The 11,464-nt window shown below is 39.5% G+C and overlaps 1 protein-coding gene and 1 non-coding gene across 2 annotated transcripts; both read right to left on the bottom strand.

Annotated features, from left to right (window-relative positions):
- Nucleotides 1-7,305: 7,305 nt before the first annotated feature.
- Nucleotides 7,306-7,866, bottom strand: IFNB1 (interferon beta 1). Its single transcript, NM_001003923.1, is given in 1 exon segment — nt 7,306-7,866. A coding segment is annotated over 1 exon segment (561 nt).
- A 3,264-nt stretch (nt 7,867-11,130) lies between these two features.
- LOC146406990 (U6 spliceosomal RNA) lies at nt 11,131-11,234 on the bottom strand. The gene has a single exon (XR_014834157.1). It is a non-coding gene; the product is annotated as a U6 spliceosomal RNA (small nuclear RNA).
- Between the last annotated feature and the right edge of the window lie 230 nt (nt 11,235-11,464).

Raw genomic sequence — 11,464 nt, 5'->3', positions numbered from 1 at the left:
TCAATGCCCACCATGAATGAATGATTAAAGAAATTGTGGTATATCCAGATAATGGAATAGTATTCACCAATAAAAAGGGATGAATCCCTGATACACAACAGCATGGGTAAATCTCAATTATACTGAATATAAGACAGATGAAAACCAAATATTTCCTGTATCATCCAATTTATACACAATTCTAGAAAGGAAAACTAGTTTCCAATAACAGAAAGCAGATCAATGGTTACCTAAGGATGGAAGTGGTGGGAGTGAGGAAGGAGATGGAGGGAGAAATTACAAACAGACATGAGGAAACTTTTGAATAGATGTGGATGTGTTGTTCTTTGGATGGTTTCAGGAGTGTACATATACGTCAAAACCAAGTAAAGTATGGGCAGTTTATTGGATGTCAATTATACTGCATTAAAGCCCTTAAAACAGGTAAGAAATAAATAAAATGGAGCCAAAGCATCTTATGTTCCTTCGTCAGAATCAACATACTTTTTTTTGACATCCTAAGATCTTTTATTTATTTATTTATTTTGTCATTTCTTGGGCCTAAGATCTTTTAAATAAGATTCTAAGGTAGGATTAAATAAATAGGCCCTTAGAAAGAAAAACTTATCTTACAGTGTAAGTTCAACATTGTCAGCAGTTAGAGGAAAACATAGGCCAAACACTTTCTGACATAAACTACACTAATATCTTCTCAGATCCACCTCCTAGAGTAATAACAATAAAAAACAAAAATAAAGAAATGGGACCTAATTAAACTTAAAAGTTTTTGCATAGAAAATGAAACCCTAAACAAAATGAAAAGACAATCCACAGAATGGGAGAAAATATTTGCAAATGATGTGACTGACAAGGGATTAGTCTGCAAAATGTATAAACACCTCCTGCAGCTCAATACCAAAAAAACAAACAATCCCATCAAAAAAAGGGCAGAAGGGAGTTCCTGCTGTGGCACAGTGGAAATGAATCTGACTAGGAACCATGAGGTTGGGGTTCAATTCCTGGCCTCACTCAGTGGGTTAGGGATCCAGTGTTGCCCTGAACTGTGGTGTAGGTCACAGGCTTGGCTAGGATCTAGTGCTGCTGTGGCTGTGGTGTAGGCCAGCAGCTGCAGCTCTGATTCAACCTCTAGCCTGGGAACCTCCATATGCTGCGGGTGCAGGCTTAAAAAAAAAAAAAAATATATATATATATATATATATATATAATATAAAATTTACCTTTTTAATAATTTCTGTGTACTGTTTTATAGCACTAATTACATTCACATAGTTGTGCAAACATCACCACCATCCAAATCCAGAGCTTTTTTTTCTTTTCATAGAAAAGGAAACCCGGAGTTCCCGTCGTGGTGCAGTGGTTAACGAATCCGACTAGGAACCATGAGGTTGTGGGTTCTATCCCTGGCCTTGCTCAGTGGGTTAAGGATCTGGCATTGCCATGAGCTGTGGTGTAGGTTGCTGTGGCTCTGGCATAGGCTGGTGGCTACGGCTCCGATTCGACCCCTAGCCTGGGAACCTCCATATGCCGTGGGAGCAGCCCAAGAAATGGCAAAAAGACTAAAAAAAAAAAAAAAAAAAAAAAAAAGAATTTCCTTTCTTTTTGTGGATGAACAATATTGCATTGTATGGTTATATAATTTTTGTTTATCCATTCATCTGCTGATCATCGTTTGAGTTGCTTCCATCTTTTGGTTATTATGATTAATGCTCCCATGAACATGATTGTACAAATACCTGTTTGAGTCCCAGGTATTTGTATTTTTTTTCTAAATCTTTAATTAATCAATTACATTGGGAGTGGAATGGCTAGGTCATGTGGTAGGTTTATGGTTAGCATTTAGAAACTGTAGGCAAGTTTTCCAAAGTGCGTTTACTCTTTTATTTCCACCAGGAGTTCTGGTTTCTCTACATCCTAGCCAATTCTTGATATGGTCAGTCTTTATCTTTGGCCATTCTGATAAGTATGCAGTGGTATATCATTATGGCTTTAATATGTATTTTCTTAAGGACCAGTGATGTTGATCATCTTTTCCTATCCTACAAGCCATATGTATATTCAAGTCTTTTTTTCCATCTTTTATTGTATTGTTTTTCAATTAGTGAGTTTTAAGAGTTCTTTATGTATTGATGTTAAGTCCTTTGTCATAAATGTGACTTACAAATATATTCTTCCAGTCTGTGGCAGGTCTTTTCATTTTCTTGAGAAGGTCTCTTAAAGGGAGCTCCATTTTTTTTCTTATTCTTAGGCTAATTGCTGGGGGTATAATTTAAATAATGTGTTTTGGGTTTCCTAAGAAGACCCTACACAAGGAATAATAAAGCAAAGCAGGAATTTTAAAACAGAATGTCAAGTAAAGCCAAATTTACTGATTTGGTGGTAATTGTTTGATGGGAATGAGTTTCTGGAGTACTATCTATCAAGTTAATTAACAAGTTGAGTGACTTCGTCTTGCTAAGTTAAGAGGGTGTATTTCTGTATTGGTAATTCTAGTTCAATCTCGGGGTTTTATTGTTTTAAACTAACTTCTAAGAGATTCTAGGCAATTAAACCAGTGTTTATAAAACAACAATTAACATTGAAAAAAAAGATAAATTCATAAAACAATCCTCTTTTTAGGCTTAATAAGCATCAAAATAACAGATTTAGAGAAAATGTTTGCAACTGACAAGTTCTGGTTCTGGGTGCCCTTCACCTTCTGACTACTAACAACTGCTGGCTCTCAGTATTATGTCCCACAACCAGACGAGTCAAAACAGAAGTCCTGCCTCCTGTTCTGGGCAGACCTCAAGTGTGTCACACATAGAACCCAATGGCTGGTGGACTTTTCTCATAAAGTATAGTGGCTATGGTATGCCCTTGTGTAATGATATAGGCACCTGTGTAATTAAACCACACACACACACACACACACCAACCATGAAGAAGGCTTTAGTGTTTCCATGTACTTATTTGCTATTCACGTATCTCTTTGATATAGTATTCATTCAAATATATCACCCATTTTAATTGGATTGATTCTTTTCCTTTTTCTTTTTTTTTTTTATCTTTTGTCTTTTTAGGGTCACACTCGAGGCACATGGTGGTTCCCAGGCTAGGGGTCTAATCGGAGCTACAGCTCCCCGCCTACACCACAGCCACAGCAATGCCAGACCTGAACTGCGTCTGCGACCTACACCACAGCTCATGGCAATGCCGGATCCTTAACCCAATGAGCGAGGCCAGGAATCAAACCCAAAACCTCATGATTCCAAGTGAGATTCCTTAACCACTGAGCCATGACCGGAACTCTGATAATTTTCTTATTGTTAAGTTTTCAGAGTATTTTTTAAAATGTATTTTGGACACAACTCCTTTATCAAATATGTGATTTATAAATATTTTCTCCCAGCCCATGGCATGTTCTTTCCATTTTCCTAGGAGTATTTTATGAACAAGTCCCTGCATCAGATACATCTGAGTACCTAAAAGTGTCTAACGACACCCAAACTGCCTAAATACCAGTTTTTTAACTGCCAAAAAAAAAGCCATACAAATGTACGCTGATATTACCCGGTATCCACATTCCATATGGTTAGGCAGTATTTATGTATTTATATTAATCAAAATGTTCGCCAGGGCCTTCTAATTGCTTAAGAGCTAGATAAAACTGCTGCCCTCCCCCCAATCCATGTCTGTGGAAGCACGGTGTCCTCTCCATGTCATTTCTTTGGATGCTCAAGGTGGGAGGTTGCAGGGGTGGGGGCAGAGAGTGGCTCTGTTGTCATGGCTCTGCCTTCTGTCCCCCACTAATTTGGTGATTCATGTATGCACATCTACCCTCAGGATCTCACCTTGGATCTCAAGAGGCCCATTAGATATTTTTTTAAGTAACAAATGCTTTCCCTGTGAGGTATCCTGGCGCCAGATAAAATAATCACCTTACTCCTCATGTAGCTATCTATGTAGGTATGCTACCTCATATCTGGCATAGCTGTTTAACACATGCAAACACACAAACAGTTTCAGTATAGCCTCTCTCATTCTTATTGGAATTAATATTAATTATTTTTATGGTTTACTATGATGGACATATTTTTGATATTCCAGATGGGCCAGCATGCTTGGCTGTGGCACAGTGATTTATAATTCTGCAGAAGAAGCCTCTCCTCTGTTTCCTGGCCCCCTGCACACACACAGAGTAGACCTTTCCAGGGCTACCCCAGCCTCTCCGTTTCTCATCCAGTTTAGTTGTTCCACTCAGAAAAGCAGCTGGGCAGCTGGAGCCCATTCCTGAGAGAGACTTTTTAGCATCCTCTTGGCTGCTCTAGCCATGCATTTCTATGTGCTGATCTTGTTTTTGACTCCTAGGCAAAAGGAAGTACAGATGTAAAAGGGCTTTAGGCAGAGCTGGGGTGTGGAGTTGCAGGCTGTGGGGAGTTGGAGAGAGACAGAAAGTTTATTGTTTCATGGGGACCTTGTCTGGCTTGGGAGGATGACACCAGCAGTAGACCCACCAGGATAACTCTTTGTCCCACAGCTGGTGTGTTACCCAGCCTGAGTCAGAAATGGGGCAGGGGGGTAGTTCCAAAATCATTGTCTGCACTGTAGTGTTTGTGTTTTTTTTTTTTTTTTTTTTTTTGGCAGCACCTGCAGCATGTGGAAGTTCTCAGGCCAGGGGTTGAAACCACACCCCAGAACTGACAAACCACTACAGTGACAGCACCAGATCCTTTACCTGCCGTGCCACAAAAGAACTCCAACTAACATTTCTTTTCAAAGCTGAATCCCTTAAAGTGAACGCAGACTTCCGCACTGCTATAGGAGAAAATGCCTAGATACAAATAAAGTCTTACATGATTCTCCACCTTGTACTTCTTTTTTAACTTCAATTCACTAGCTGTGTGACCTGGGGACAGTTACTAAATCTCTTTGAGCCTTATTTTCCTGACCTGTAAAAAGCAATAATGGAATTGTGCCAAACTGAGGGGTGCTTGTGAAAAGGACCAAATCCAATTACATAGTTTAGAGCTCAGCACAGTGCCTAAACAATGCTAATGACAGAAACAGTTGTAATAATTCAAGTTCCCAAAGGGTTCAGTAAGTCAGCCATGCTTTCCAGGTGCCCAAAGAGCTTCTAGGGAAACTATTTTCCCAGGATATGCCCTAGAATAAGTTAATGCCTTCTCTCTCCCACTGGAATTTCCTTTTCTTCCATACTTCCTGGTTTTTCATTTGGCCTGAAAAAAACTTATTTTGCTGTACCTGTCTTGTTTTGTTTTGTTTTTGTTTGTTGTTTGTTTTGTTTTTTGCTTTTTAGGGCTGCACTTGTAGCATGTGGAATTTCCCTGGCTAGGGGTTGAATCAGAGCTGCAGCTGCCAGCCTACACCACAGCCACAGCAACACAGGATCCGAGCCCCATCTGCGACCTACATCGCAGCTTACGGCAATGCCTGATCCTTAACACACTGAGTGAGGCCAGGGACCTAACCCACATCCTCATGGATACTAGTCAGTTCATTACCACTGAGCCGTAAAGGGAACTCCCCACTGCACCTGTCTTAGATTTGGCTTTAAAGGGTATGTAGCTTCAGAGATACAGAGCAGCAGGAAAAGCAGATAGGATAGTCCTGGGATTCTGTATGAACAGGGAAGGGGGAGCCAAGAGCAGAGTCACTTTTCTGGAAAAAAAAAAATGGGGAGGAAACCTAGCTAGATGGCAGAGGTATAAAGCAGAGTTCTTTCTCCCTCTGGTGTTTGTGCCCTGGAAGCAGACAGAGACCCCAGTTCTCCTAGGACACTCATATATCTTGGTTGTCCTATGAAGAGTACCATAAAGGGACTACCACTTACCAGTGTCACAGAAGTACTTGGAACTTCATACCCTTAGGCTTTATGGGGAGGGGGAGAGAAGCAGAGCATCATGAAGATAATAGGGATGAGTTTAGGACAAACGCAGGAGTTGAAATATTCCTCTGGTTACCCTGACAGTCAAATTCTAACTCTAGGGCCAAAGATCCTGGGGCACAGAATAGAAACAGTAGCCACCTCTGCTTCTAGGTCCATAGCCACCTACCTGCTTCTGCCATTTTAATTCTGTGGAGGCCCAAGTCACATTTATTCTCCTGAAATCAAGTCCCCTTATGCTCTTTTTACCTTGTATATTCCACATGGCTTTCTTGTATTTTAAATTTCTTGAAGGCAGGAGCCAGAAACTATACTACTTGTAGGCTCATCTTACAAAGAACACACAATAGGTTTTTATTTATTTATTTATTTATTATTTTTTTTATTTTTTTGTCTTTTTGTCTTTTCTAGGGCCACACCCATGGCATATGGAGGTTTCCAGGCTAGGGGTCTAATCAGAGCTGTAGCTACTGGCATACGCCAGAGACACAGCAACTCAGGATCCAAGACACATCTGCGACCTACACCACAGCTCACGGAAACCCTGGATCCTTAACCCACTTAGGGGATCGAACCCGCAACCTCATGGTTCCTAGTCGGATTTGTTAACCACTGCGCCACAATGGGAACTCCACACAAAAGGTTTTTAATACGAATGGTTACATAAATCAAGATGAAATTAAAACTGCCGCATTGACTTTTGCTCTGTAAATAATTTATTTCTCAAGGTTTTGTTCTTTTTTTTTTTTCTTTTTTTTTTTTTTAGGATGCCGTGCATGGCATATGGATGTTCCCACGCATGGCAGTGTAAGTATTGATTACACTGCTGATACAACTACAGATGGGACAGTAAATGTTCAGCATTCTTGGATCAGAAGAAAATGGACTAATTAGATGCTTCCTTTGTCATGGTGGTTGCTTTGAAAACTGTACTTTAATGGGAGAAATCGAGGAAATTCTCAACAGAATAGCCAAAAGCTGCCTTTTTTGTACCGATTGCTTTTTGTGTGTGTGGCATAATAAAATCTTTATTCAATTAAAAAAAAAATCAAATTGGAGCTACAGCTGCTGGCCTACACCACAGCCACAGCAACGGCAGATCCAAGCCACGTCTGCGACCTACACCACAGCTCACAGCAATGCCGGATCCTTAACCCACTGATCCAGGCCTCAGATCAAACTCACATCCTCATGGATACAAGTCAGGTTCGTAACCCGCCGATTCACACAGAAAATCCACCAAGGTAAAAAATTAAATACATAATTTAATGCATAAATTATTATTAAAAAAGCTAAAAGTCTTTAACAGTCCATTCAAATTCAGTGCATTGTCTGTCAGTCACTGAAAGAGCTTCCCCTGCTTGAAGAGCCTGACATCATTGCCAACATGGTCAATTCCCAGAGCCACAGGGGGGAGATGTTCAGTTCCGGAGGTAATCTGTAAGTCTGTTAAGGAAAGAAAAGTTCCTGAGGATTTCCACTTGGACGACTGTCCAGGCACAGCTTCTGTACTCCTTGGACTTCAGGTACTGCAGAATGCTCAAGTAATATTTCTTCAGGTGAAGAATGGTCATGTCTCCCCTGGGGAAATTTTCCTCCTCCATGATTTCCTCCAGGATTGTCTCCAGGTCATCCATCTGCCCATCAAGTTCCACAAGGATAGTCTTAATGACGGTTTCATTCCAGCCAGTGCTAGAGAAATTTCTTCTGAGAATGCCGAAGATCTGCTGGAGCATCTCGTGGATAATCAATACTGCATCTTCCTTCTGGAATTGTGGTGGTTGCATAATCTCCTCAGGGACCTCAAAGTTCATCCTATCTTCGAGGCAATATTGAGGAGTCCCAGGCAACTGTCCCAGGAGCTTCTGACATGCCAAATTGCTGCTCCTTTGTTGGTATCGAAGCACATCATAGCTCATGGAAAGAGCTGTGGTGGAGAAACACATCAGGAGAGCGATTTGGAGGATGCACTTGTTAGCCATTGATGAAAACGGAAACACGGTTACTGGCTCCACTACTCAAGTGCTGAAGTGAAGTCTTCAGGAGTGTGCAGTGTGAATGTTCTTTCTCCATAGGCTATTTATACTGGAAGGCCCTCCACTCTTTCTAGTTCAGAGGAATTTCCCACTTTCAGTTCTCCCTTTCAGTTTTCCTATGTCATTTGAGTTTGTTAGCATTCATCCAACACTATTTTATTTCACATATATTAGGGAACAAAAGTTATACACATTTGGAGGAATTCTTACATTTGGTAAAGTTTTAGTGAACTGGGGATTTTGGATGTTTTGGAAAGTATTTGTGAACTAATAAACACTAAAATATGCTGTAAGTGCAAAAAAAACCACCATAAGCCAAGTCATTTTGAGCTTGATTGTTTCAGGGTTCTTTCATTTGGCAAAGATTTCTCTTTTTCTTTTTTCATATTTACGAGATTTTGGGGGGGTTGCTTTTAAGAGAGTTTTCTTTTTCATAAGAATTATATTTAATTCCCAGTTACACTATTACAAAACAATAAATACATGAAGTCTATGACTTCACAAGATACCAACTTTCTATCTAAAATAGAATACTGTTAAAGTAAGTTGATCTGAATTTTTTTTGTAGGGCCCTAACCATAAGCAGCAAGACATCACATGATTTTATGCGACTTAATTTATCACTTTTTTTCTGGCAGTCTCAACTATCCAGAATATAACTTAATGTCTATTAAGTAATATCGCTAAGGAGGTAAAATGAATGTAACATGGGCCATGCATAAAAGTTCATGATTCCCCTTTTAGGGGGCCTTTGTGACCATTATTTAGGGCCAATGTATTTTTATTTTGCACATACTTCTAACAATCTAAATTTTTAAATTTTCCATTCACATGCAAATATACTCCATTTATTAGAAGGAGGTCTGGAAGGAAAATGGACAGAAAAATTATCAAGCATTAATAGGTGATGTTACTGTTGAGATAAGGGATCTTAGCTCAATATTTCTGAGTCCTGTTACTCAGAGTGTAGTAACAGATTTTGATGAGAGGAGTAAGTAAAAATTACAAATTATGATTTTATGTCCTGCCTATAAGGAGACAGGAGACATATAGTACACTTTAAAGAGAAGTTCTAATAATTATAATATTTTAAGTAATGATTTTCAGTTTTCAGAAAACCTTGTGTTATTTTTCAAACCAAATTTACTAAACCCACGCTGTGTACCATTGTAGCATTAGCTGCTGCAGCTTGTAATCCTCACTCTCATGGATCATACTTAAGTGGGGAAAAGAACATTAACCAAAGAAATATACAAAAGTAAAAATGTGATAGTGACAACTTTTACAGAGGAGAGGTATGTGGTAGAGTGGGTTCCTATGATATAAGGACCTAATATAGTAGAAGAGATTAGAGAAGACTGACCTGAGGTAGTGACACTGAAGCTGACATCAGAAGAAAAGTCAGATGGGACTGTATGTGCAAAGGCCCTGTGGTGGAAGAATGCATGGTAAGGGCAATAGATTAGACTGAAGGCTGTTGTGACCTTCAAGTCAAAGAGTGGTCAGAGAATGATCTGAGGTGAGGCCAAAAGACAGGTGGGAGCCAAAGAGCACAGGGATTGTGAGACCACATTAAGAAGTCATTCTTTATCCAAAAGTAGTAGACTCTTCATAAGGGTTTTAGGGAGGGCAAAGTAACTTGATTAGATTTTGGGGAAGAACATTCTCTGTACAGAAAGTAATCATTAAAGGATGGAGGGCAGAATGAATGCAAACAGAACAGTTAGAGGATTTAACAAATTGTATACCGAGGGGCTAGTGGTGGAGAAGAATGAATTCATTTATATGAAATCTCGCATTTCCTGACAACACCAGATGCTCAGAGAAATTCTCCATTATTTTACAGATAGCTGCATCAGTTCTATTGGTTATTATAATTTTAATATATGCTTAATGTACAGGAACAATATTTTTGTTGTGCTAAATTAAAGTAGAGGTGGAAGTATCTGAGTAAATGTAAATTTATAAAAGTGGTTCAATCCTGGACTCCAGGTTTCTCATCATCAATAGATCTCCTGTCTTCTGATATACAATAAGTTTAACATATCTCTCAAATATCCTTCCATTCCATTCCATCTTTTTAGTTGGTTGTATATAATCAGCTCTCCCCAGAAGGAACTATCTATAGGTGATATTTAAGGTATTCCTAAGAAACTACTTGTGCTTGAACTGTGCTGATGAAATGTTTCCTAAATGGGAGGGGTCTAGGAAGCAGTTTATTCTTTCTTCTAAATTGGGAGTGTAAGAAAGGTACCAGAGTCGGAGTTCCCATCGTGGCGCAGTGGTTAACGAATACGACTAGGAACCATAAGGTTGCAAGTTCGATCCCTGCCCTTGGTCAGTGGGTTAAGGATCTGGCGTTGCCATGAGCTGTGGTGTGGGTCGCAGACGCGGTTCGGATCCCGCGTTGCTGTGGCTCTGGCCTAGGCTGGCAGCTACAGCTCTGATTAGATCCCTAGCCTGGGAACCTCCATATGCTGCGGGAGCGGCCCAAAAAATGGCAAAAAGACCAAAACAAAAACAAAAACAAAAAGATACCAGAGTCGTTCATTGAAATGAAACCTATTCAAATGAATGAGTATTGAGAATTGAAGAAATGCAGCAAACGATCCAAAAAATGGGAATGAGTTTCTCAACAGATGGCAGTGGTAGTAGCATAGTTTTGAATTTCTATGAGTCCTCACAAAGAAACAGACATTGCAACCAAATAGAAACCAAGACCCTATTGAACATAATACTAGTTGACATAAACCAAAAAAATACAAGCAGATGAGGACAAAACACCAATTGCCATAATACCCGACAGAACCCATCCATGTGGGAGGAAGCAGAAGAAAGCAATGGACCTGAGAACCATAAAATAGCCAAGAGGTATTTATTGGAAATCTATCCAGGCCAATCTGAGAACAGCAGCTGAAATTAGAAGGGATTTTGCTCAGTGTTATAGCTAATGAGTTGTGATGGGACCTCAGTAAATTCTGAAAGGCACAGGAATAGTTTAGGATTCAGCAATTTTTAAACCAATCAGGCACAGCTTCCCTTTGGGAAAGGGTCCTACACTAAGGAGAAAGTGCTAGAAATGGAATCAAATTTTAGCAGGATAGAAACAGCAAAGACAAGGTTCTCAGTTTTGAGAAATAATTGACATATATGTGGTTTGATATATATTGTGAAATGATTACAATAGATTCAGCTAGCATTTATCTTCTCAAAGAAATATCTTTCACAGCTTTGTATGTCATCCTTGCTCAGGGGCCATGCTAGTCTTCTCTGTATCATTCCAATTTTAGTATATGTGCTACCAAAGCAAGCATATTATCTAATTTTTGAATTTGGTAGGTTGTGACTTTCTATGAATTTGTATTCTGCTGGTAATACATTTTCTTTGTATTTGGGAAAAAAAAAGAAAAAAAAGAAACAGCAAAGACAAGGAAAGAGAAGACCAGACTAGTGTAGGGGGTGGACAACTCAGAAAGCAAATGGCCTTATTTTTGAATACTTCACAAAAGCAACAGCAGAGGGAGCTCTGAGAAGTTAGAAAAAC

Source organism: Sus scrofa, chromosome 1 (genome assembly GCF_054392235.1).
Source record: "Sus scrofa isolate SSC_HxYL_T2T_F1_AM1 chromosome 1, Sscrofa_HxYL_maternal_Yorkshire_Landrace_v2.0, whole genome shotgun sequence".
NCBI classification, from domain to species: domain Eukaryota; kingdom Metazoa; phylum Chordata; class Mammalia; order Artiodactyla; family Suidae; genus Sus; species Sus scrofa.
Note: the sequence above shows the minus strand (reverse complement) of the source record. Positions and strands in the feature narration are given on the sequence as shown.